At 41.3% G+C, this 26,988-nt stretch overlaps 1 protein-coding gene across 2 annotated transcripts in view; it reads right to left on the bottom strand.

The window, feature by feature from the left end:
* Window positions 1-5,387: 5,387 nt before the first annotated feature.
* KLB (klotho beta) overlaps window positions 5,388-26,988 on the bottom strand; it is a 36,484-nt gene continuing 14,883 nt past the window's right edge. For both annotated transcript variants that reach the window (XM_075930562.1, XM_006129511.4), the window contains exons 2-5: window positions 18,283-18,793; window positions 16,855-17,123; window positions 14,028-15,171; window positions 5,388-6,493 (exon numbers count right to left, since the gene is read on the bottom strand). In XM_075930562.1, coding sequence (XP_075786677.1) covers window positions 6,099-6,493; window positions 14,028-15,171; window positions 16,855-17,123; window positions 18,283-18,793 — 2,319 coding nt within the window. In that variant the 3' untranslated portion in view covers window positions 5,388-6,098. The remainder of the gene's footprint in view (window positions 6,494-14,027; window positions 15,172-16,854; window positions 17,124-18,282; window positions 18,794-26,988) is intronic.

Here is a 26,988-nt window from a genome sequence, read left to right on the forward strand (position 1 = left end):
TTTTGTCTTTTTTTTGAGAGCTGAAAAATAATGGCAATAATTCTCTCATTTATTTAAAATCTTAAACTATGATTCTTTGGAGAAGCAGTTCCCCCCCAAGTTAGTTTTGCAAGATGCTATAGAATACTGTTGTACATTTTTTGCCATTCATTTGCAGTCTACTTAATTCATAGCCTCTCAAAATCTTAGTATAGAAGAAAGCAGCCTGAAATGATTTTTCTGGGTACTGTACAGTTCATGTTACTGAAGTGATAACTCTGAAAGATTTTTAAATTGTAGAAACAACTAACCACTTCAGAAGAAGCAACAAACTAATATTTTTATGCTACTATCCCAGACTGATCTTTCTCTGGTTACCCTTGACAGTTCCTTAACTTTTGATAACTTGAATAAAGAAGCTATTGCAAACTGCAGATTAAAGATGACAGTAGGGGCTGAACATTTAGTAGCATGTGGTGGCAAAGTTCGTTGCATGAATCCTCCCTTCCCCTGTACAGACTATATGTGCTGCTGTTTCATGGACTCCCTACTGTACCTGCAACAGTGTTTCTGTGGGACTCCCATGGAAGAGCTCTTTGTGCAGTGCCTCCCAATTGCCCTCACTAGAGGTTGTTCTATTCTTCCCTCCACTCATTGTAAGATTCCCCAATTTAACCCCCATAGAGTAAAGATGCTGAACCTTCATTCCTCCAGAGCAGGCACTCATTCTCCACCATTTCCTCCCACATGCCAACTTCCCCTAACACTTTTCTGCCTATGAAATAAATCATAGAAGATGTGAGCATGTTAAAACTAGCAGGAGGACAGGCTGAGAATAGTATTGTCTTGCAATGAGACTTTAATTTTGGGATGAGGAACCTTTTTTGGGTTGGGGGCTGCTGATCCACAGAAAAATCAGTCTGAGCTGTACACAAGTAAGAAGCAAAACTTCCTGAGGTGGGCCCCTGCCTGAGAAGGAGAAAGACAGTCACCTCACACACCAGAGCCGTAGGTGGGCCCCAGTTAGATTTTTGCGTGCTCCAGCCTGGTGGGTGCTGGAGCACTAAATACAGTTAAAATGAAGCCTATCTACTAATTTGATATTGTATCAAGGCCAGTACTCCCTTTTTCTGCTTAACTAGAATATCTTTACAAATAAGCTGCTTTTCTCTGGCTGTGTGCGCGCTGCATTCTAGGGAACGGGTCTGCTTTTTCGAAACAGTTTCTGAAAAAAGATGCGTTCTTTTGGAAGCCCCATATTCCTCATTTTATGAGAAATAAGGACTCTTCCGGAAGAGGTTTTCCCCAGGCTTACCTATGTAGATCAGCCAAATGTCAGAAAAGCCTCTTCCAAATCTTCTTCCGAAAGATTGCAGTGCAGACATAGCCTCTGTGTCCTTGAGCAGAAATGTCTTTCCTCCAGTTGCTTCCTACACTTGAAAGTGGTATTGCATGCTCTCTGCTGTATCACCAAGATGGAGAAAAATACCTCAGCATATGCACGCAATCCCTCCCCAGATGTGTGAAAGGATGTCTTGACCCTACCTGCACTAGTGTCCCAGAGATTGGAGTTGTAGTGCTGATCAGGGGGCTTTGCCTGGCATGTTGCCCTCAAATGTAGTATAGGATTGTGAGTGTACCTAACAACGTATGATTAGTGATGTGATAAGTTAATTGGTAAGCATCACTGTTCATACTGGTGATGCTTACCAGTTCTGGTTAACCCAGGGGTGGCTAATAATTTTTAATGGGGAGGCACTCCCAAGATTTTGTGGTCAAGTGCTGCACTTCTGTGGAGGAGATGTGGGGTCTGGGATTGCGGGAGAGGTATAGAAGGGAGCTTGGGATAGATAGCTGGGGTGCAAAAGAGAGTGTGGGGTCTGAGATGGAGTTTGAATGAAGGAAGGGGTTGTGATCAGGGGCTTGAGGTGTAGGGACCAGGAGGGAGTATGGGTGCATGAGAGGATTCTGGCTTGGGGGAGGAGGGAAGAAGGGGTGCAGAGTCTGGGAGGGAGTTGATCTGGAGGAGGTGGGATGCGGGGATACAGAAGTTTTGGGTGGTGACCTGGGGCAGGTAGTTGGGGAGGGGAACAGGGTGCTAGACGGACTGTGGCTGGGTGGTGGTTACCAAGGTGGCTCCCAGCATCAGCCCAGCAGGAACCTGAAACAGGCTCCATGCCAATCTGCTGGGCTGGCAGCTCCACATGGCTCTGCTCCAGCACAGAGGGGGAGGGGAAAAAGGCTTTGCTCTGTCATTGCCTCCAGTAAAATTTCTCAGCTCCTATTGGCTGGAAACTGGCCAATAGGAACTGAAGGATTTTGCTGGGGGGTGGGAACAGTGCATGAAGTCTTCTGTGCGTCCCCAGCTGGCAGAGCAATTAGCAACCAGGTCTTTAAAACAGCAGTAAGCTGCTGTGTGGAAAGGGTGCTGATGAGGTAGCAGGCTAGATCCAGCGCACAGCCAGCTGCTTCTTGTCCCATCCCAGGTGGGGTGGTGGAGCAACTCCTTGCCCGCCATGGGCATGGGGCTCCTGTCCCCATGAGGCCCACTTCAGATGGTCTGTTCTGTCTGGATGGAGCATCCTCTGTCCATTGCAGGCATGGGTGCCCGCAAGCAGGGGCTGCCCCATGTCAGGCTGAAGGGCCCCCGTCCTTTAAATGGTTAACTCAGTAGTCTTCAGCCTTTTTAAACATGAGATCACTTTTTAAATTTAAATGCCATCCAGGAACCACCTAAAACCCAAACACCCTTGCCCTGCCTCTTTCCTGCCCCTTGTACAAGGCCCTGCCCCTGTTCACTCCATCCTCCCTCCCTCAAACTCAATTTTCTCAGGCTGGGGGTAGAGAGCTAGGGTGTGGGGGGAGGGGGATGTGGACTCTGATCTTGGGCTAATGGATTTGGAGTGTGGGAGGGGTTCTTGGCTGGGACTGGGAGTTGGGATGCAGAAGGGGGTTCAGGTTGAAGGCTCTGGGGAGTTTGGGAGCAGTGGGACAGAGAGCTAGGCTAGTGGTTTAGGGCGCAGGAGGGGTTCAGGACTGGGGCCATGGTTTGGAATGCAGGTTCCAGCTGGGCACCGCTTACCACAGGTGGCTCCTGGGTGGTGGTGCAGGGGACTAAGGCAGGCTCACCCCTACTCTGGCCCTGCACCACTTCCAAAAGCAGCCAGCAAACTCTCTCCATCCCTGCCCCCCTCTGCTCTGTAGAGATGGGGTACAAGGGTGGAGGGGCACCCTGACATTAGTACCTCCTCTTCCTGTGTTCTGCACAGCAAGCAAGAGGTTCTTGGGACTGGGTGACAGTTTCAAAGCAGAGGGCAGGAGCAACATGCCAGTTCTTAGAGGGGCACTTTACAGTCTCCTGGTCAAACCTGTCAGGATCACCTGTCAAAGGCTCAAAGATCTACCAGTAGAACACTATCTGCTGGTTGGTGACTACTAGGTTAACTGGTTAACCAATTAAATGAGCTCTTACATCCCTAATGATCCATATATGTATGTGGTCATGCCTACACAAGTGGGGTTAATGTTAATTTCATTACCTCCAACTCCATTCCTGTCTTAGGAGGGCAGAGCCTTCCTGGTTCTGAAGGGGCTTTTTTGCCTCCTGTTGACTGAATGGGACAATAGTGGAGGCGGCAGGGAGAGACCACTATGTCTCTGGTGCAACAGCTGGAAAGTGCTTCTCTTCTTCCTTTGGCCAGACAGTGGCACGTGGCATGCAACTGGCTCATGGCATCCCCTTCTCAATGTAAAGTCTTCCTTATAGTCTACTCATCTTTTTGTGTGGCTAGCTGGCTGTTGAAGCAACACCTAGAAGAGGGTCCTGCAGGAGAATTCAGCTGTAGTACTGCAGCAGCTGCCTAGGCCAATTACAATACTCACGTACCCTTGCCTCCAGGAAGGGCAGGGATAAAGCTGTAACTGAGCAGCACCTACTCCTGTGGTGAGCACCTGAGGCTGGATGGTAGTGGCAACAGTCAAGACAGGCCACTGAAGGTGGCAGGCACACCAGAGCTGGGCTCAGTGCTAGGGTTGTGCAGCCTGAAGCAGGTGGTGATGGTATCAGTATTGTGGCTTTGTTGGAGGAGGTTTGATTAAGGGAGCACTGCACAGGGTGCCTGGGAACGGAGACTTGGGCTCAGAGGCCAATATGGAGGAAGGGTGATCTGAAGGGATCCTCTTATTTGACCATTGTTGGTCAATTAGGAGGCTCCCTGTAGGAATACTAAAGCATCCCAGCTTGCCTCCCTGGGCTGCACCAGTAGGCACCATGTTCAGAGCTGCAGCTCTGCCTCCACCTGGGGTAGTGCAAAACTTTGCCTCAGGCAGATGAGGCTCAGGTGTGGGGGAAGCATGTCTCTGAGCTGAGGAGGGAGGTGACTGAAAGAGGGATTGAATGGGGCAATGTACCCATGACATATTTAGACTGAAATAGAGGGGAGCTGGTGCTTCCACCCTTCCCCAGGAGGTAGCAGGCTGTACATTCCTAAACACAGTGAAACTCTTAAAGGCCACATCTATTTAGAAGGGTGGGGGGAGCATGAGAATGTACAGTATACAGGAATTGGTACATCCCTTGGTGCCCATTTATGAAACACTTGAGAAAAATTGGAAAGGGGAGTCTGTAGATATGTTCACCCTTTTGTGCCAGGGGAAGCCAGGGTTGGAGAAAACTGCACTAGAGATTTGTATACTAGCCTTTTATCTATATGCAAGTTCAATGTGAAAGGAATCCATGGAGAGAGATCTTTATATTTTAATATTTAGATAGCATAGCACATGCCATGTACTGGGGATGAGGCATGGTTGAGATATGAGGTGTTTAAATTCTGGACAGCAAAGAACCCAAATTTGCTCTGGGAGCAGAAGGACCAAGAATTACAATTGGTATATAAGACTCCATGCTAGCATAGTCAGTATACTTATCCAGACAACAGACTAGCTGTACCAAAACCACCGGTTTCCAAAAAGAGTATCATTTAATATCCATCGACATTTAACTAAGGGACGTGTTTTGGTTTCTAGTGCAAATTCAAGTACTTCTTTGTTGGCAAGGCACAGAAAAAACACCCCCCTGACTGACTCAGCTGTGATAAAATCCCAACAACGTTGAATAGACGCAGCTATTTTCACAAAAGACTGCTTTTGGCAGCAGAATTCATTATTGATGGGGGGCCATGGTTTTTCTACATCACAAAATTTTCTGCATATGATGCATTTATATTGGGGAGCTTTTATGCCAAAGACTCTGTAGTGTAGCAATAGCCTAATTGAGCCTGAGTGCTGAAGCTTTGACACAGACAATGCTGTTTGTAAGGAACATTATAGGATGCATATGTAATCTGTACAAACACAAATATGTTGGACAAGAGGTTTAGTGAAAATAAGCTTGATTTGAAAGACATGCCTAATAGTCTGAAAATGTAATTTTTAATAGAGTACAGAATTCTTGAGAGAATAGACTTCTTTATAAGAGGCTGCCCAATCTTTGCAACACTGAGGGCTTCACTGGCAGTTTACCAGGAGTACAGAAGGTTCACAGTTTGCACATTTTCCAGAAATAAATACATATGATGTATAGTGCATCTCTATTTTATGTGATGTCTTAATAGCCTGTTTTAATAGTCTCCATTATGTCAATGATGAAGATTGTCAGATTTATGCCTATGGAACTAAAACCAGAATTGGATCCAAACTATTTAATCCTTGGGTGTTGAATTTGATTAACTGGTCTTGTTTTAAAACGGTCACATTTGCAAACAGCTGCAGAAACAAACTTATCAATGACCAAACATATCTGAATGTCCATCACAAAAATTTCTGAGAGAGTGAGAGTGAGAGTGTGTGTGTAAAGTGCAGATTAGTTCTCACAGCTTAATATATTTTAAAGTCAAACTAGTTAACAGAATATTCCAAGGCACAGGGAGAAAGCATTGAACTTGCTTCAAAAGCTAGGTAAAAATCACAGGTATCCATCACAGTTTTTCTTCTCCCTGTGTGTAATTTTAGATTTCTCCACTGAATGTTACTTGGTGTGTATAACTGGAGTGACTCACATAGTGCTTCTCAGTAATTTTCCCATCCCCATTATACTATACAGAAAGCAGATAGTGATGAATCTAGTTGAGAGTGGCTTTGTGTCCCCTTTTAAATGGGAAACAGATGTCCTTGAAGTTTTTTGTCCTATACAGTTTTCTTCTTTTTCTTTTGTGAAAAATTATAATTGTTAGAAGCAGGACAAAAGTAGAGAAAAGGCAGCAGCCAAAGAATATCAGAGGCTTCTTCTGTGAGAGAAATAAGCAGAAGCTACAGCGTGTTTTGTCATCTGATTTATCACACAGTTCACGGGAATACTCTGCAGGAAAGCCATTGTTGCTAATCAGGTTATTGTAAATTTGTATAGAAGGCTTGGCTCTTGAATCAGAAGTGAAGAATCCAAATCTGGGTTTTGATTTTTCTTCAGTCAGTTTAAATGCATAATACCCTTTAATCTTTACTTTATCAATATGATAAGCTGAAAAAGAAGCATGGATGTTAATTTATTTTTATGTATGAAATGAAAAAAAAATTAAAATCTCAAATGACTGCACTGCACCATTCATAAAGTTAATTATAACTGCATTATAAAATAGTAGACATAATTATTTAACTTCATTGTGTTATATAAACAGTTAATTAATCTCTGCCTAATTTGCATAATGATTCTAATAGTCATTAAGGAGATACAGGTTGAACCTCTCTAATACGGTACTCTGGGGACCTAACTGGTGCTGAAACAATTATTTTGCTGAACCATAGGAGGTCAGTATTTATCTAGCAGCATTATCAACACTTCTACTGCTTACTGGGCTCTCAGAAAACATTTATGATAAATTAGAGCTAAATAACAGCACAGAACACTGAGAGCTAGGATTGATGGCTATAAAAAAATCTTTATAGGCCTGCAGTAAACTTGCCACTCCCATGATAAGTGAACATCCATCTAACTAAAATCATGTGGGACCATGGATGTTGCTGGAACAAAGAGTGTCAGACTGGAAAGGTTCAACCTTTATATAGTGAGTCATGAGAAATAGGATTAGAATGTAGTTCATGCATTTCAGTCCTGAGTTTAGTCTACTAGCACCAGATTTTAAAATGGGTTTAGGCATACAGTTACTTCTGAAATCCTACTATCTTTAAGTGTCTACCTTTAAGAATCTGCCCTCATAATGCCCTGCCTAATCATGGGTGAGTGGTTTTGGGGAAAAGCGTCAAAAATAGTCTGTGACAATCAGCAGCTCTGAAAGATTAGGAATCCCTATACCAGGTTATACAATAAAATAGTTTTACTTACCTGCCAAGCAAAAGAGTGTTTTGAACCTGTGCTGTAACTGTTGTTCCCTGAGATGTGGGTGCCAGTGTATATTCCCTTCAGGTGTGCATGCTTGCACCAAAGAGAATTTTGCCTAATAGTACATGTATGGAGCACTGCTCCTGTCCTCTGGCCTTTAGCTCCTCCCCTGGTTACTTGGATGGTGCTGCCCCAATTCTCAGTTACTTTACATAGAAGGACAAGAATTCAGACTCTGATGCAGAGCTGATGAAGTATGGGTTTATGGCCTATATGTCTGCACACATCATGAAGATAAAGAGTAACACTACAGGTAAGTAACCATCTTTTCTTCAGCTGGTTATAGATGTGTGTTCCATTCAGATGACTCTCAAGCAGTATCAGAACAAGGTAGGACTTGGAATCTACTTAAAGTGCAATGGCAAGACAGCTTTCTTAAAATTCACATCTAACATGGATGCAAGGGAAGACCACATCATAGGCCAGAGGAGACTCAGCTTCCTCAAACAGGATGTGGTGCACCTCCCTCCAGAAGCACTCTGTCCTCGGGCTCCACTCCTGCTTGTCCTCTTTCCCCCCTGCCCCTGCTGCTCCTCTTCCCACCCAAAGACCTACCCATGCTTGTTATAACTGTGTATAGGAGCCTAGACTAGTGTTTCCCAAATGGTGTTCCGTAGAACCTTAGGTTTCCACAAAGTGAAAATAAGGGTTCCATGAGAAAATTCTATTACAATAACATTTTATGATTTAAAAAAATTTTTTTGTTTTTAAATATGTGAAATTAAACTAAATGTTGATCTCATGACCTTGGTTAGCATTAGTTTATTGTTATCCTTACTTATTTGTGGTCTACTTTTTCAGCTCCATATATTAGACTGTTATTAGGGATTCTGCAAAATTCTTTTGAGTTTAAAAGGGTTCTGTGGCCAAATAAAATTGGGAAACACTGGCCTAGACAAAAAGCACCAATCGGAGAATGGGATTTTCAGGCATTACTCCAATAAAAATGATACACATACCTAACAACTAAAATGGTCCTTAGGAAGTAAAATTATAACCACATTAAAAAACAAAATAGCAACATTATTACCACTTCACCTTTGCATTCATATGTAACCAGAGAGAAAATCTATAACATTATTTAAACAAGATAACTTTGTAGATGTGAGTGTTGTCCACAAATTTATTGGGCTGTCTTTGAGGAGATGCACTTCTATTTTTTGAAAAATAAGAATTTCATGACCTGAGGGTTTCCTTAAAAAAAAAGTTACATTTTTTTGAACGGTCTTTGGGATGGATAAGAAAGAACTAGTAATTGTTCCTAGTTTAGTTTAATCTTTAGGACTGATTTCCTTTTCAATTCCCTCAGTCATAATAGAGACAAGTCATGTGTAAGAGTCCATTACAGAAGCTGATCTCTGTGTCCAAGAAGTTGACAATTACTATATACAAAAAACCCTGGGTCACCACACTTATCTCCACAGATCCAGCAACCACCTTAGATGCCCCCAAAATGCTGTTATCTACAAGTCACACACTCAGATACCACAGAGTTTTCTCCAAAGAGAATGGGATACTCACTTAAAATCACCTTCACTAAACAAGGACACTCCACCTGTGAAATAGATTGCCTCATGGGACAAACCATCCCTAATAACATGGAAGAGCTTGCTTCATTATAGGGCAAAAATACAAAATTGACTGTCTGCACACCTTTGACTGTCCTCTATCACCCCACAGTGGAACCAATATGAGATGTCATTAAACAATTACAACCCATGTTTAGTGGGGACCACATGCTGAAAATGTTGGATACTTACCGTAACCAGATTCTTGTGGTCCACATCTGTATTTCACATGTGATATGCATGTGCACTATGTGCTTGAGCCTGAAAATTCTTCAAAGCAGTGTCTGTTGGCCCACACATGTGCAGTAGCTCTCCTTGTGCTCCTGACTTAGGGTATAATAATTGATGCCTCTCCAGTTCCTGTTCTTATTGTCCATCAAACAGGATCTGAAATGGGATGGGTAATGGAATGCAGATAGGGGCCATATATCTTGAAGAACTTGCAATTATAGTAAGTAAACTCCACTACTTCTTTGAGTGCCAGCCGCTCTATGTATTCCACATGTGGGTGACTGCAATGCTCAAATTGGAGGCAGGTATAAGGAAACTGGTAGCAAAGATGCTTGCAATACTCTTTATTTCACAATAGAAAACATAGCAGAGGCACAAACTAGAACATAGTGTCACAAACGTGGATTAAATTCCAGATGGCCACCTTGCAGAGGGATGTCAGCTAGGGATACCACAGAGGAGGCTAATGCTCACATGAAGTGAGCTATGACACCAGCAGGGAAAGAATTTTTTGCTAGTTTGTAGCATACTGAGATGCATCCTGAAACCCACTTCAAAATCCTCTGGGAGTATATGACTTCCATGCGCAACCTCTCTGCTATAATGATAAAAAGTTTTGGTGATTTCTTAATGGGTGGTTTGATTCTTTGCACATAGAATGCTTGCGCATGCTTCACCTTAAGGAAATGAAGACTCATTTTCAGAGGAAAAGAGGGTTGGCAAATATACAGGTAATTGTATTATTTGATTGATGTGGAACACTATATAAGGAGAGTCTACCATATGGCTCTGAATTTGTTGACCTTCCTGGCCAACACTAACAACACCACCTTCACGGACAGGTGGGTCATGGCACATGTTGCCATGTGTTCAAAAGGCAGACCTGTGAGTATTGACAGACAAGGTTAAGGTCCCATTGAGGTGCAGATTTAGAATCTGGTGGGAAGATTCTGACCAGATCTTTCATAAATCATAGTATAGCTGGCTGAATCAATATAGACTGTCCTTGCAGTGTGGAGAGGAATTGCTAGGGATGTTAGCTATCAGTTAGCTGAATAGCCAAGTAACCACATGAAATCTTTGTGGTTACTTGACTCTTCTATACTCCCTAGGGGCAGGGCCAACAGCCATTGCGTGCATGCTCAGTCCCACTCCTGCGGAGCTCCTTGCCACCTCACACTGCTGTCTCTCTGTCAAAGGCTGCAGCGCTGGGTGCCGGGTGGGAGCCGGTCCATGAGGGGAGCCAGTTTCAAAACCAGTTCCGCTAGCAGGCCAGTTGCCTACTGACCTGTGCTGCTGCCTCTGATACAGAGGCAGCAGTGTGAGTGGCAGCAGCTCCTGTCCATAGGGGGTCCCTGCCCCCTGCAGAACAGCCCCTGTCCCACCTCCCATGTACAGAGGCAGCCTCCCCTAGTTTTCTCTGCCCCCCAGTGCTGCTGACTCTGATAGGCAGCAGCATGGGATGGTGGGGGCTCTGTAGGAGTGGGGCCAAGAGCATGCACTGGCTGCTGCCCCTGCCCTTGGGGACTATGGAGTAGACAAGAGGCAGCAGTGCAGGGTATTGGGGAGGCAAGCTGCACCACGGAGCCAGTACTGGGGGGAGCCAGTTTTTATGTCGGCTCCCCCCAACTCCTGCTTACTCCCTTTGCTGTCTCTGATACAGAGGCAGCAAGTGGGGGGAATGCGAGTAGTGGAGAAGATTAATAATGCCTAGGCTTATCGGTTAATCATCTACTCTACTACTCACATACATCCCTACTAATTGCTGGAACACTTACAGCAAACTAATAGCAAGACCTGAAATCTTCAGTGATGTGAGACAGTCTAGGATAACCAGGATGCTCAAGATAACTGGAGAATATTGGAGTTGTTCCCAGGACAAAACACATCTCCATTTGGCCAGACAGTAGATTGTAGTACAGGGGTTGAGTATAAGTGTTCTATTTCCAACACCCATCCAAACACCAGGACATAAGATGGAGTGAGCTCAGATTGGGATGCTTGATTTCCCCTCTGCCCTAGTTTTGGAGATCTGGGAGTGGGCAGATTCTGGGTGGGTAGACATAATTGTAAGTTCTATGAACCAGAATTGTCTGGGCCAGTAGGGTGCTAGGAGAATGATATTGGTTGTGTTGTGATGTATCTTCTGAACAGCCTATGGAAGTTGGGTAACAGGAAGAAAGGCATATCTAAGGTTGGTTGTCCAAGACAACAGAAGATTGCCTCCCTGGGAACTGAAATCCACAGCTCCTTTGGAACAATATACAGAGCACTTTCTGTTATTTGGGATGCGAAGAGGTCTCTTACTAGACTACCCCACTGTGAATATCTCACTTGGGACTGTGTGTCCTGAACCTCTGACTCATGATCTGCTGGGAAGTTTCTGCTAAGTTTGTCGGTAAGGGAGTTGTGAAAACAGGGAAGGTATGTTGTTGTATTGTGATGTGGTTCCTGATGAACCAGTTCCAAAGTCTGATGGCTTCCAGGTAGAGGGTACTTCCTGCAAGCACCAGCTCCCACCTGCCCCCCTCATCCTCTGAACTGCTGCCTTTTTATCAGAGGCAGCAGTGCAAGGGGGTAGGGAGCAGGCAATCTCTGTGGGATCCTCTGTTTGTGGCAAGCCAGCTTAAAAGCTGGCTCCCCATGGACATCGACTCCCATCTGCCCCCCACCCCCGCTGCCTCTGATACAGAGGCAGCAAAGGGTGTGTGTGCATGTAGTCATTTGGATTAATGGCTAAGCCCATGCTTATCGGTTAATTGTTTAAATGTCTAACATCCCTAGCTTGGAGTGATTACACTGCTGGTCAGGTGAGGCCAATCACATGGGGTGTCCTTGGCCAGGATCAGAGAGAGCATGAAAGCACCTGGTGAAGAAGGCTCATTGGCTTCTCAAATTTTGGGAGGAAAAAAAGAGAGACACACTGAGATGTTGAGATGCACCTCACCCAAACATTACAGGTACTGCTGATGTTCATCACTGATGGAGAGGGAGTGAGAGCAGGAGATGCAAATCTTGACTCATGGGACTCTGGGCATGATCCTGGAGTTGGGGAGCAGTTCACCAACCAGGGAGAAAGAAATGCTTTATACTATACTGTAAACTTTAACTACTAAGCTATGAAATATAAATATTTAAAAGCTTTCTCTTTCTTCCCAGGTTATACACTACAGTGAATAAGGAAACAATTCTGACCCATGTCATGCGATGGTAAGAAGGAACTGGAGAGGCACTGACACATACTGCCTCTTATACCCTCATTCAGGGGCATGATGATAGCTACTGCATGTGTGGGGGCCAACATTCACTGTTTTGAACAATTTCCAGACTTAGGCACATGATGCGTATGTGGCCCCATGTGTGAAATTCAAATAGGGACCAACACTCAAAGAAGAAATCTCTCTCAAATACCCCCTGTGGGCCTTCAAGCAATCCCCTATTCTACCAAGCTTAACATAAAAAAAAAAAAAGTTCCTCACAGACCAGGACACACAAACCCAGAGCAGTATAAGACTGGCCAAAACAACAGATGCAAAATCTGCCAACGTATCTCCACTGCTACATTGATCGATATCCACTACCACACAGCTTTCATGATCCAAGGGTCAGAGGAATGCCTATCACAACATGTGGCATATCTCATCCAGTGCATCAAAAGCCCCAATAACTATGTGGATGAATCTAGACTATCACTATGTTCTTGAAAGAACTCCCACAGTAAAACAAAGGACAAAACCATCCTGTCACCCATGGGCAAATGCTTTTCACAAAGTAATCACTGCACATCTGACCTGCTGGTCCTTTCCCTCAAAGGAGACCTGTACAACACCTTCAGAAGATGAGCCTGGGATCTTAAATTCATAACTCTGCTAAATCCTTTAAATCATGGACTCAATATGGTTTTATGGCTCATTACAACAATCTGTAAGACATCCCACCTGCTAATCCTAACCAGTCTATTTAGTTTTAAGTCGTCTCCTAAAGCATGTGTAAATTCCATAGGCTTAAGAGTCTGTCCTAACTTGTATTTCTGGTTACCTTTCTCAGTCCTGAAGTGTTCTGTGAAAATCAAAAGCTTCTTCCCCCAACAGAAGTTGAACCATTAAAAAATTTACCCTACCTAACCTCCCTGACTACAACAACACTGCAAATAACTCAGTTATAATATGCATTGATATTTGAGGAGCAACATTAAATACAATCTTCTAAAGAGATTTAATCTCTTACAAGAATTAAACAGATACCAAATGAACACATGGGATTGGAATTGGCAATGTTTTGGTTCTTTCTTAAGCTTGGAAGCTTTCTACGCAGTCTATAATATCTACAATATAGCCTTGTTTGTAAAAATAAATCTTTCCAGGGATCTACTGGCACAAGAATAATTTCCCCTTTAATCAAGGATTTGTAACTCTGGTGTCTGGAATTTGTGTAGAACATATATGAGAAAAAAAATCATTAAATTTCTTCAAAACAAACATAGCACTGAAGATGTTAAATTCATTGTTTTAAAAATGGGTGCTTACTAGCCACCTAAAAAAATGGCCTGATTTTCACTGGGAAACTACAGTTTTTATTGACATTGAAGAGCAAAAATAGAAAGCAAAATTAACTTTTTTCTGAAAGATTAAAATGCTTCTCAAGACAGCCAAAATAAATTAACTGTTTTACTAATATTACTTTTCTGTGTAAGCCATTGCTTAGGTTGGCACTGGGACATTTTGGGATCATGAATGAAGAGGTGAAATGTGAATGGAAGGCAGGTAGACCACAAGACCATGTTTGTGTTGAAAATATAGTCCATACCAAAATGGCTAAGAACCGCTATTGTAGAATATGAACATTTATCATCTCACCTTTTAAAACCTCCTGGGTATATTTTCCTAAGTAATAGTTTCGAAGTTCATCATTCGCTAAAGACTGGTCGTCAATCCCATTTGCTGTGATATAAACATCTATATCACCATAGGTTTTTTTAATCCATTTTAGAACTTTGCGCATCCCCCAGGGTACCACTGCCAAACGAGATGGGGAACTCAGGCATGTGATATCCTGCAGGAATTGAACATCCCGATCAAATTCATACCAGCTCCCATTTTGAAGTTCATGAATCACAAATCTTGTTGTAAAATGATTCAGTGCATAGAAATCAGCTGCACCTTTAACAAGTTTTTTTTCTTCATCTGTGAAATATGGCAAGAAGGAACTTGAGAGTCCTCTTTTGTTTTTAGATACAATGTATTCCCTCATGGCTGCTGGATAGTCCCCTGTCTTAAAAATTGGATCGGCAAACCAGGCTATTTCAAACTGAAGAAATCTTTCAGCAGCTTTTAAGTGAGAATCAAAATAGGGATTGGCAGGCTCAGCCCAATCTGAATGCAGAGACAAAGACACTAGACCATGCTGAAAAGATCTGTATTGCTGGTCATATATTTGCCAGGCCCTAGCATGTGCTATCAGTAAATTATGTGCTGCCTGATAGGTATCATTGCTGCTACTATTATAGACATCGCTTAATCGGTTTGGCTCATTTATTGTGATCCAGAGTTTAACCAAGTCACCAAGTTCCTGAAAACACAAAGCTGCGTAGTTCTGAAAAGCCTGAACAGTAGACTGATTTAGCCATCCTCCTCTCTGCACCAAAGGACCAGGCAAGCCTAAATAGGCGTGTGTTGGATAGTATAAGGAGACCATAGATTTAATATTGAGTTTCAGTAATTCTCTAATCACACATCTGTAATATCGGAGAACTTGTCTGTTGATGGCTGACAGATCCCCGTTAGGTAAAATTAATGACCAGTCAAGTGCAAATCTGTAATGTGTTACTTCCATTTTGTCCAGGAGATCAAGTTGTTTTTTAATACTGACAAAATCAGTACACTGAGCTGGTCGGGTTTTCAGCTTCACTCCTTTAACTCGGTGCAAAAGCCCATCTCCAGAGATGTTCCAGAGATACAAATTAGGATCACAGAACTGTGGAGAGGAAGCCACAGTTTCTGCCTGTAAAACAGATGGAAAGAAATGTATGAAAATGTAGTTTAATTAAAAAAGTATTTGTTACCTTAATCTCCACCCATAACACAGAGTTAGTTTTCGTTTTATTTGCAATGCATGGAGGCAAGAATCCTCAGTGCTGTTTAGTCCTAGTTTTTGTATATTATCAGTTTACAAGCACATCACAACTTCTCAGAACACAGGACTTCAAATTTGGCTAAGAAAAAAATTAAAAAGGTATGGGAAGAAATATGGACCAAAATGAAAAATGGACAAAGGTTCTATGAAATAAGTTCTGAACTTGAGAATCATGTTATACTTTACACCACAGCTATGATAGAATATGAGAACTAACTATATTATGATCTGAATGGCTATTTATATCTACCAAACATGCAAACAGGGATTCTGTGAGGCACGCAAAGATTAAAAACCAAACAGTGCTGCGTCTGGTATATAGAAAGAAAGAATTTTTTTACGAAGAACTGAGATGCCACAAGGTGAAAGAACATAGTCCAAAAGGATTGTTGAGAGTACCTGTAAAGTGGAGTAGCATTAAATAAGCATTACTGTGCTTTTTAAGGATACCAAGTACAGTGAGAGGATATACATTTGCTTATGTGAAAACACTGGTAGGTGATTGTCAGAGCCTCACAGTCTGAGGCTACTGCATCATAAAATGACAAGAAAAGAAAGGCAGATGAGGGCAGACAAAACAGGAGATCAGACCTAACCTGAAAGCTCCTGAACAATGCGGAAGTTCTTGTTGTAAGGAAAGACTAGCCACTAAGCCCTGCTAGGCTGAAAGTTTTATTTATTTATGCTATTTTATGCTAGACTTTGAGACTTTGGGGGTGGCAAATGGTAGGAAGTGGTTCAGGGGGATGACCTCAGTGAACTTTTGGGTGATGGATACTTTTGCCTCTCATAGGACCAAGGACCAAAGCTCAGTGGAGGGGAGGGCCCAGGCTCCCCTGTGAACCTCCCTTTCAGCCCTCCTCTCCAATGTAAAGGGGGATAGAAACACTGAGAGCCTCAGGGTGAGGATAAGTCCAGAGATGGGCTGAAAATTCTTCCCTGGGGCTACATCTACATTGCAGAGTTTTTGTACAAAAGCTTGTGGAGAGTCCAGACTACAAATGCGTTCTTGCCAAAAAAAAAAAAAAATAATACAGTAAATTGTAAGAACACAGAGCTTTTTGCACAAGAGTTATTCCTCTTTCTACGAGGCTAAAATGGCCATCCGAGCTTTCTTGCACAAGAGAGCGTCCACACTGCCATGGACACCTTTGCGCAAAAGCACATCTCTTGCACAAAAGCACATGGCAGTATGGACGCGCTCTTGTGCAAGAACTCTTGAGCAAGAAGTCTGAAGTGTAGACATAGCCTTGGTGAGGACCTGGAGCTCTATATATTTGCCTGTACTTGGTTTCCACAGTAGGGGACAAACTAAATCAGTGACCTGGCCAGATGGCTGTCTCACCACCCATCAAAAAACCCATTCACACAATACTGGAGTAAATGTCAACAAGGGGCACTGGAAATGGGGATGGAGCGACTTAGCCCCAGGCCTAAGCAATGCTGGTAAGCTCAGCACTGTAACACACATACATATGTACAACACATTATGGTTATTAACTGTTGTATTAACAGCAAAATTAACTGTTGTTTACAGTATACTGGTCTTACCTTCAGAACAGCTTCTGTAATACCCCAGGAAAAGTCACAGGGAAATTGACCTTGCAAAGCTTCAGTAGACTCTTTGAGGAAGAAGCCATTTCTTTCAATTATTTCCTTGTAATACAATGCAGATGACTTCGGAATCCTCTCTTTCTGTTTACTGCTGAAATCTACATAAAATAGCCCACGTCTAGTGCTGTAAGCATGTTGCCATTCAAAACCATCAAGAAGAGACCAAGCGGTATAACCAAACACATCTATTCTGTCGTATTTAATAGCTGCATAGGAGAAATAAATAACAATGTGTTGTATGTTAAAGTATTCATGAATAAATACATTGTGATTTAAGATATGAGCATGCATTATAACTGAGTTGAGAGTGTTGTGTACTATGAAATTGCCTGTTTCTCATCACTCAATGGTACTGACTTCCTGAGTTTCCAAGGTGTGCTTGAACCCTTACTCCACCCAAGGTCTGCTCCTGCTTCATCCATTCCCCCAAGCCTCCACCCCAACCCTGCCTCTTTCTACCTTTGCTCCCCTCACTCCTTTCCCTACCTGCAGCACCACCTGCACACCACTAAACAGCGGAGGATTACAAAGAGATTTAAGACAGTATGTCTTGAACTAAGTAATTACTAGCACTTTTCTGCCTAAGGGAAGGTAAATTATTGGTACAGGGTCTGAATCATTCCAGGTTTTGAATGTGGCATGTGCTGAAACAATAGCCAACACAGAGGAACATGCAAAAATCTGTGTTACAGTTGCTTATCACAACCAGTGGGTGTCACTAACAGAGTGAGGAAAAATAGAAAACTGTGTGTGTGAGGCGGGGGAAACAAATATTGAATTTGTAGTGGGATTACGTAGTAGAATTATTTACAAGTAATGCAAAATGCAAATTTAACCATTGAAAAGTTTTTCATCACTTAGGCCTTATAAACGGACACTATCAAGATTAAAATTGTGTATTTAAAATAATTTGTGTTACATGTTACAGCTAAAGAATCATTACCATTTCTGCCATTTATTTACTTTTTGCATTTTTCTATGTTTGGAAAATGAACTTAAACTTGTTAGTTTAACTTTTGCTAAAAGGCATTTTTATGGTTTCCTTCTCATGTACTAACATTTTCAATGATACAGGGTAACGTGCAAAATAAAAGTAGACACTGTTTGAATCAAAAGAAAAGTAACACATAGACCTATTCATATGGTTTTGTAAAATTTTCTTTAAACCAAACCTAAATACTGGGCCTAAGCTCTTTTATAACAGGGATAATCTTTTGTTCTGTGTTTGTACAACACCAGGCACAATGGTTGACCCATGACTTGGTGCTGGTGCAATACAAATAATTACTAACAATAAACTTAGTCAATAGTATCTCCTTTAAAGATACACTGAATGTTTTAAAAGTACTGAGTTTGTATACAAACCTTGTAAAACCTTATTAATGAAGTTCTTCATCATGTAGATGGCTGTGGTGTCTTCTGTTTTCACATGGCTGTCAGTGAACCAACCATTTTCTGCAATGAGGATTCTGGGATTGGTGTATTCTAATTTAATCCAATTCAGTGCTTCCCGCAAATTGAGTGACAAATTTTGTCCCATTTTAGCTAGTGTGTTTGGGGGTTTAAAATTATTAGGACCAAAGGAAAATGCAAAGAAGTCAGCTGTTCCTTTTATATAGTTTTTCTCGGACTCAGTAAAATTGGGCAGAATAGAATATAATTTATTTTTCAGTTCTTCTGGGTAGTCTCCATCCCCATGAATGGGCTTGGCAAACCATCCTAGCACCCTTTCCATGGACTGCTGGCACTTATTAATGTCCAAAGTATCATTTGATTTGTTAGGTTCAATCCAATGTGATCCCAATGTTATTGACAAAAACCCCTTCTGATATAGCCGAAAGTGTGTGTTGTAGTTATGCCAAACTTTTGCATGAGCCTAATGAGAAAAACAAACAAAACATACCGTTAAATTTTGATTCTCTGAAAGTTATAAGGCATTTATGTACAATATTAATGTAATCTACAGTGGTCTCTGAAACATTAATGAACAGCATAGGCACAGAGAGAGATATTCATTATGCTGTTGGAATATAATAATTAATCTCAATAGTTACTGATCCATTTAAAATATCAGCATGAATGTGCCTTCTCCTTAGCAAAGGTTACACATGTTGGGAGTTTCAAAATTAGTTTTCATGAGACAGAATTATCTGGCTACTACTCTATCAACCATACTGTTGTCTGAGGGATACTTGAGTTTGCTAGGCACACAAATCATTCCTGTTAGCCTGATCTTCTCAGGATACACTTTTCTTAACCATGCAAAAGCTCCATGTGTAAGTGCTTGCTGGTAGAAGAGGTAAGTTTTGCACAGTGTTTAAACCTTAATAATTAGAGAAGGGCACCAGCTGCTAAGCTTGGACTCAGATATCAACTTTCCTGAAGTTTGATGGATTTTTGATTCAGGATTTTGGTTCATGCCCATTCTCTGCTTTAAAGTTTCTGTCATCACAACTTATCTGAAAATGCATGAGGCAAAACACAATGCAACTTTCTTCTAATGCATGTTGTCTCTGCAGTATTGACTGTAGTATCAAATATGTGTTACTAGTAAAGTAACCAGATATGGCTCAGAAGATACACCAGTAGCAGATAAATAATAAAGGTTGAACCACTGTAGTCTGGAACCCTTGGGACCAGGCCAGTTCTGAACGAGATAATTTTCTGGACCATGGGAGGTCAATACTGTAAAGCAGCATTACTTCCACTGATTACTGTGCTGTTACAGATCATTTCGGGATAAATTAGAACTAAATAACAGCACAGAACACTGAGAGCTAGGACTGGTAGCTGTAAGCAAACTTGATGGGTTCACAGGAAACTTGGCCACATCCATGAAAAGTGGACATCCAGTTAACTAACATCATTCTGGTTGACGAATGTTTCTGGACGAGAGAGTTCTGGATTAGAGAGGTTTAACCTGTAGTACTCACAGTGGACCACATTTTTAAGCCAGCAGAAGTTTTACTAATGACTTCAATGGCAATAAAATGGCACTTTGGGCAAAACTTTAACCATAACTTTGGCCAAGATCATCCAATTTTCTTAACCTGATCACATTAGAGAGATGCGTATTATGTATCACATACCACGATGATCTTAATATGTCATGATAACTCATTCCATGTTCATCATTTAAACTTTGTCTGTGATTTATGTATGTAAAACCATACATGAGATCTTAGTATTTATCTGAACAAGATGGGGAATTTGAAACTTATTCAGAGAAAGAGTTGGACAAATGAGGGGTTTTCCAATGGATTTGACATACATGAAAGCATTTGATCTCTTCCTCAGATAAAGGAGTTTACCAGATAATTGAGAGTTTACTTTGTTTCTCAAGTATAGATCTTTACTTTGGGCTGAAAAAAAATTGCACTATTTACATACAGAGAAAATACTGACATGTCAAACGCTTATAGTTTTGAGTTACATTGACATAATTAGCAAGCGAAATAATACTGCTTAGAGACAAAGTAATTTTAGTTAAACAATTTCAGACATTTGGCACCTATTTTGGATTGAAAGATACTGATAGACTCAAAGTGAGTGGTGTGAGACTTAAATGTATGTTGGGAAAGTAAAAGAATATTTGAGAATGACAGTTTGGTGAAATCTTATATATCTTTTGTTTTATGGTTGCCCCTGACATCGATATCAGGTCTATCTTTAGAAACATTGATAAAACTTAACTTTAATCTTTGAAATGCAGAATCTGTAGCTAAAAGGGGAAGTCAGCAAAATGGTACTGTATTTATGAGGCAAATTTCAAGGTACAGTTTAATATAATGTCACTGTTCTCTTAAGATTCCAGTTAGAGAATATCACTTCCACAACACATTATTTATCGACATCACAAAACCCACTATCAAAACTGATGCTAGCTGGCCTCCTTGGCAGAGAGGTCAATGTTTAGACAGGAACACAGACAAAACTAGCCTCTTAGAGCTTGTTTATACTTAAAATGCTACAGCAGCACATTTCCATTGCTGCAACTCTGCCATATAACACGTCAGTACAGATGCTCCTTAAGCCGAAGGGAGGGTAAGCATAAGTAATCCATCTCCCCAAGTGGCAGTAGCTACTTCATTGGAAAAACTCTTCTGTTGACCTACTGCTATCTACATGGGGACTTCAGTCACTTAATAATACTGCCTCAAGAGAGTGGATTTTACCAGTGTAGTTAAAGTGACCTAATTTTCTAGCACAGAGCAGGCCTTATTCTCTTCCAGATGTCCCTCCAACACAGGGATGGACAGTGTGTGAAGGTTACCTTTGCCACTAACCTATTTAGTACTTCTTTTGTGGTAATTTCCACTGCAGTCAGCCTGACACCTTTTTCAAACACTGTTTCAACAATTATTAATAAAAATAGTTGTCACATCACTTTAGAAGAAAAATAACTGCAGAAGTTGTCAGCGTATACTATTATGAATCATGGCACTATTCATGATGTTAGATAAATCAGAACAATTTAAATGGGTGTCCACATATAGCTATGGAGGGAAAGGGAGTGTTCAAAAAAGAATCCAGAGCTAAAATGCAGTGGTTGATGGTGAAAATGCAATAATAGAGAATTTATGTGAGCCTTCAGAAGGCTGCTATAAACAAATTAAATATGTAACTATTATTCAAAAGCCTTGTTTACCCTGGGGATTTCAGCCACTGATACCAGTCACCAGTGTATTTTACTATTGTACAACCCTAATATAAATAGACAAGACCACTATTAGCTAGGATTAGCACTGGTGCAGCTTTACTCCACTTTCAATATGGGGTAAACTGCATTGATATGACTGCTTAACCTGTTTGCTGCACTAGACGTTTTTACTGGTACAATGGGGATGATAAGGGGCTGTTGTGAGGCTTGATTCATTAATGTTTGCAAAACAAAATTGTTGGGTGTTATATAAATGCCAAGTAATATTATGGATGGAAACAATTTATTGATCTTGCAGTGCTATAGATTAATCATAAAATAAATATCAGTTTTAAAGTTAGCTCACACAAAACATTGGCTATTTTGAGTAAATATTGACTGTAATCTTTTTTCAGTTAGAGTTTAATACCTAATCTTTCATTTGCCTTTTAGATCAAGGCTACACATCAAGGCTATGTACACAATGGATGCAACATCAATACTGTGCTTTTTATTCTAGGCACATGTGACATTAATTTCAGCATGTTTTCCTGATATGAATATAGCAAACAGACAATGGACTTGAAGTCAAATACAATGTTAAATTAATTAGTATAAACCCATTAAGAATGTTTAAAACACAATAGCCTTTTTAATTAAATAAGGAAACAATATAATGTATTTATTTCTTAACTAGTAAAAATGTTATCTGATAATCATGTTTTGTAAGTCCTTTAGCATCTAAGGCCCTGATCCTGCACTAAACCCTGTACAGGTACAGGGAGCTGCTCCTGTAAATTCCTTGCAGGACTGAGGCCTTCATCCATCTATTCCCATACAATTTGTTATGGTCAAATTATTTCCCATAAATACAATGGCAATCAGCAAAGAAACCATCACTTCTGATGCTAATTTACTTTAGTGCACAAAGACATGAGCAGTTTAGAAGAAGAATTAGAATGAAAAATACAAATATGACTTTTAAAAATCTGTTTAACAAAATTATTCTGTCATTGTGTTTTGTTTTCTTTTTTAAACCAAGAAGAGGCAGAACAAATAGGTGGATGGAATAGGTTATATTTCTGATATTTGTTATCCCTTTCTGCCCCTAAGCAGCTAGTCTAAGATTATGTCTACATTGCAGATCTTACTGCAACACAGCTCTACTGCTGCAGTTGCACTGCTTTGAAGTTTCCCGTGTAACTGCTCTACAGTGGGGACTACGTCTAGACTGGCATTATTTTCCGCAAATGCTTTTAACGGAAAAGTTTTTCCGTTAAAAGTATTTGCAGAAAAGAGCATCTAGATTGGCATGGGCGCTTTTCCGCAAAAGCACTTTTTGCGGAAAAGCGTCCATGCCAATCTAGACGTGGTTTTGCGCAAGAAAGGCCCGATCACCATTTTCACTATCGGGGCTTTTTTGCTCAAAACAGTTTTCAGCTGTCTACACTGGCCCTTTTGCGCAAAAGCATTTCTGGAAAAGGGCTTTTGCCCAAACGGGAGCAGCATAGTATTTCCACAAGAACACTGACAATCTTACATGAGATCGTCAGTGTTCTTGCGGAAATTCAAGTGGCCAGTGTAGACAGCTGGCAAGTTTTTCCGCAAAAGCAAATGCTTTTGCGGAAAAACTTGCAAGTCTAGATGCAGCCTGGCAGTAAAGAACTTTCCCAACTGGCTGTAACTATGGTGATGGGAGATGTGTTCCCGCTGGCATAGCGCTGTCCACGCCAGTGCTTTTGTCAGTGAACCTTATGTCAGTCAGGGCATTGAGTTTTTTTCTACACCTTTGCTCCATTAAAGTTTTCCTGATAATTGTGCTAATTCAGACAAAGCTTGGGTTTCAGGGCTTGTAGGTTGTTCTAATTGGCAGTAGAAATTGATAATGCAGTCTAGTATTTTTTCTAGTATTTATTTACAAGGAATGTACAAAGTCATACTTCTCTAAAATGTTGGAATAACCAAGACCATAAGGAATAGTAACTTGGTCTACAGACCCAAGTTTCTTTCAGCCAACATCCCTGACCTAGATTTCTCCCAGGAATTCACTGCTTATAGATGCAGCTTGACTTACTCTTTTGGTCTCTGAGGGCATGTAAATCCCCTTATTTCAAAATAAGGCAAGCATCCACACTACCAAGCCTGTTATTTTGAAATAATAACTCCTCCTTGTGAAGGAGGAATAAGCTTATTTTGAAATAGTTATTTTGGGAGTTATTATTTCGAATAACTCTCCCCCCTTCCCAGAGCACAGCAAGTTGCAGAGCTGTAAAGAGCCAATGTGGACCAGGCTACAGCACTCTCACCAAGGAGATCTACTTAGAGCACTGGAGAACTCTCTCCCAGCACTCCTGCTGTGGTCACACTTTCAGTTTAAAGCGCTGCCATGGCTGTGCTTTAAACTGTTAAGTGTAGACAAAGCCTTAGTTTCTTGTCTGCATTCTGCCTTTTATTTTTTGCACTCACAAACCACATGCACTTGATCAGAACAATATCCAGTGGAACCCCCCCACCCACCTAGTTAATTGTCTCTTATAGCTATACTAAATGAAGGGCATGTTCATACTCATAAGTTTCAATGAGGTGTGACCTTATTACATAACAAGCTCATAATAGTTAGAATATTAAGAATTCTAGGGGCATTTTAGAAGAAAGACAAATGTGTGTCGCTTGATGGCAAATCTACTATATATTTGAGAGAATTTGTCTGTCTGTCTGTTCAAGAACTCCTCCTAAACAACTACCAAATTTGGTATGCAGCTTCTTCTCACCATAACTTAAAGCAAGGTCAGAGTTTGGTTCTGCCAGGAAAATAGGATGTGCCTTAGAATGGGATTGCTTCCCATAAAACCAACAAAAAAGAGAGAATCATCAGGCAGGTAAAAAGGGCTGGCTGAAGGCACTTCCACATCTGGGACTGCTATCTGTCCAGCCTTGAGCCACCCACTCCTCAGGAACCCTTTACTGAAGGTGGGGAGGCTGAAGCTCCCCTCCCCAATTCGTACAGGGACATTACTAGTGAGTCCCTTCTGTCAGAGAGCAAGGGGAAGTGCACTCTGACGGGGGAGCGCAGTGGTCAGATGATAAGGACAAGAGAGGGAATAGCAAGCAGCTCTGGTAGGAATCTTGGTCCCCCCATACAACCCTCTACACACACACACACCCCTGCTCAGAGCCCGTCCTGATGCCCCAACTCTGACTCCTGCACCCCTCCACACATATACTCCCAGTCTCCTGCCCTGAGCCTCACCTTAAAGATCTGAGCAATGCTGGGTAAATGTGTTAGTTGATTATATTTCAGTTCAAGGAGCTTTTTGTTAGAGATCAATACTACATTTTCAGTAGAGGTAGAACATTGATCTTGTAAGCTGCTTCATATGTTTGGACACTTGAGCCTTTGTAGAAACCCAAATAAATCAATGGAGCTCCACACAGGTGAAAAGTTCCATCCATTCCAGCACAGCATGGAGGTTCCAGTTTCTTACTATCAAATATGTATTATGTGGACTATGTGTAAATTAATTGTAAAAGATGAAAAAGCCTGGAGCTTTTTCAGTGGAGACTCCTCCAAAAGTCTCAAAGGCAGTAGTGGCTCTGGGAAACTCCTAGTAGCTTGGCTGCTACCAGGAGTGGGGGGCAAACTGCCAGAGCACTGAGACTATGTCTATACTACAAGCACTATAGCACCACAGTTGCAATGCTGCAGCTATGCTGCTGCAAAGTGGTAGCCTAGCCACTTCCCACATTGTCAGAAGGGGGTTTCCATCGATGTAGTTAATCCACTTCCCTCAATTCTTCTTCAACTTCATCATTTCTACACTGAGGATTAGGTCAACCTAGCTACAACACTCTAAATTTTCACAGCCCTGATACTTAGTTTGATCAATATAATTTTTAAGTGCAGACTGGGTCTGAGCCTCTACATGGATGACACCAGGTTTGGGATAGGGCCCTGTTGCCTTTTCTACATAAGGGGTGATGTAAAGAAATGTCCATGAGAGGATTACTTTATTATGGGGGATCCCACTCAGGAGCTTTTCTGCAGAAAGAAAGGGTTTGGGTCAAGGAATAGTTTTTCTTCTATAATGTTCCCCTCCCCCTTGTTACAGAGCAAAAGCAGAACTAGCCAGAGAGCACTGATTCAGAGCAGGAAGGGAAGAAACAGGTTGAACATCCCTAATGCAGAATTCTCTGGTCATGAAACATCTGTGGTCTGGAATGATTTTAGTTAGCCGGATGTTCACTTTTCATGGATGTGGCCAAGTTTCCTGAAGTCCCATAAAATTCGTTTGCTGCCACTAGTCCTGGCTCTCAGTGTTCTCTGCTGTTATTTAGCTCTAATTTACCCTTAAATGTCCTCCAACAACACAGTAAGAAGTGGAAGTGCTGGTAATGCTGCTAGACAATATTGACCACCTGTGGTATGGAAAATTCTCTGGTTTGGAACTGGTCAGGTCCTAGGGGTGTCAGACTAGAGAGGTTCAACCTGTAGAATCCACCCTTTATTTTCTGTGATCTTCACCAATCTAAATAGCAGAGCTAAAGTTGCATTAAGTTATGCAACTTCAGCTACATCAATTGCATAGCTTAAGTCAAAATAGCTTAATTTGGCTTTTGGCGCTGTCTACACAGCAGGAAGTCGAAGGAAAAAGACTCTTCCTTTGAATTCCCTTACTCCTTGTGAAATGAGAGTTACCATGGATCTGAATAAGAAGTTCTCCAGCTAGACATTATTTTGAATTAAAGGCTTGTGGTGTAGATGTACACTATGTTATTTCGGAATAATGTCAGTTACTCCGAAATAACGCTCTGTGTAGATGTATCCAAAAGGAGTAAAGAAGGAGAGCAACAAATGAAATGTTAGCAGAAAACAATAACACTAGTCCAGATGAGTTCCTGGTATAACTGCTTTGGAATCACACTGTTCCATCTCCTTTGTATTAACCTACATTTTGCCAGATTAATTGGATTTGTAAAAGATCAGAGAAATCCATTCACTTTCGCTGAATGCAGGTACTTTCCTCATCCTTATAGAATGGCTCTCTTAGGAGTTAGTTCATAATCCTTGAATCTCCTTTACAGGGCTCTTAGCCTTGGTCTTTATTTTGAAATAATCCCCCTTAGGTCGAATTTATAAGTGGAGTGTCCACACTACCATGTATCTTATTATATTAATAATAACAACCAGGAAATAGAATAGTGCTTGCTATCTAAGTGGATCCCAAAGCAATGTATAAGCTGTAAATAGCAAATTTGCTGTTGACTTCAATGGTAGCAGACTCAGACCCTCAAAAACATCCAGTATCAAATGCTATCCTCTGTGTATGAGTGTATATAAGGGAATGGAAATATGAGTCTTATAAATCTTGATTTTGGGGAAAATACTTAATTAGGCATTCTTTTATTATCTACTATATGCTATTTATAGTTCT

The sequence above is a fragment of the Pelodiscus sinensis genome, chromosome 5, assembly GCF_049634645.1.
Source record: "Pelodiscus sinensis isolate JC-2024 chromosome 5, ASM4963464v1, whole genome shotgun sequence".
NCBI classification, from domain to species: Eukaryota; Metazoa; Chordata; order Testudines; family Trionychidae; genus Pelodiscus; species Pelodiscus sinensis.